The sequence below is a fragment of the Galeopterus variegatus genome, unplaced genomic scaffold, assembly GCF_000696425.1.
Source record: "Galeopterus variegatus unplaced genomic scaffold, G_variegatus-3.0.2 Scaffold2373, whole genome shotgun sequence".
In the NCBI taxonomy this organism is placed as follows: domain Eukaryota; kingdom Metazoa; phylum Chordata; class Mammalia; order Dermoptera; family Cynocephalidae; genus Galeopterus; species Galeopterus variegatus.
Window position 1 is genome coordinate 175,023 of NW_007728484.1, and position 801 is coordinate 175,823.

At 30.1% G+C, this 801-nt stretch overlaps 1 protein-coding gene across 1 annotated transcript in view; it reads right to left on the reverse strand.

The window, feature by feature from the left end:
• Positions 1–801, reverse strand: part of LOC103597636 (small subunit processome component 20 homolog) — a 94,753-nt gene that overhangs the window by 54,942 nt on the left and 39,010 nt on the right. Inside the window, 1 exon segment of the mRNA XM_008581502.1 lies at positions 52–222. Coding sequence (XP_008579724.1) covers positions 52–222 — 171 coding nt within the window.

Here is an 801-nt window from a genome sequence, read left to right on the forward strand (position 1 = left end):
TGTGTTTGTGACTAACTTTTTAAAAAATCGATTTTTAAACAGTATAAATACCTCATCAGAATAGGAAACAGATCTGCTCGGTGAGCTGTTTTCACTACAGTATTATCTTCAGAAATACTGAAATGCACTATCTCTTCCTTAAAGCTTCTGTCTTCAAGCAACCTTTGTAAGTTTTCCCTTGAAAAATAGAATGTAGCATAAATCATCACTTAATCAACAGTACTTTTTAAAAATATAAGAATAGAATAATATGTACATAGAGTAATAGCATAACTAAAATATGATATTATATAGTTCATACTGGGGTTTACATCCATAAAGGAAAATCCTCACTATTTTCCAAACTGACAGGTTTTCAAATTTCAAAATGAATTAGAAGGGATTAGATTTAGTCAAAAATTCAGGTGTGTTAAAGAGCATGATACAAAAGTTTTCTTAGGTTCTTAAAGTGACTGTGATTCCCTAAGTAACCACCAAGAATTTATGGCATTATGAGAGGGTACTTCACAAAGTTCATGGAAAAACGGAATTAAAAAATAATACAACTCTTTCCATGAACTTTTTGAAGTAACCTTGTACTAGCAAGGAGAGAAATGATATAACCTTCACAAAACATATTTTTAAATTAATATTCACTTTTCTACTTTATTATCTATGGAAAACAACTCTTAAGAAATATATTTCCAGTTTTCTCTTCTTGCCTGGAAATAGCATTACGATTACCTTAGAAAAGAGGGAAATTTCTCAGACCTTCAGAAATTATCTTAGAAGGGGCTCTTATACAGAAAGATAAAAATCAGC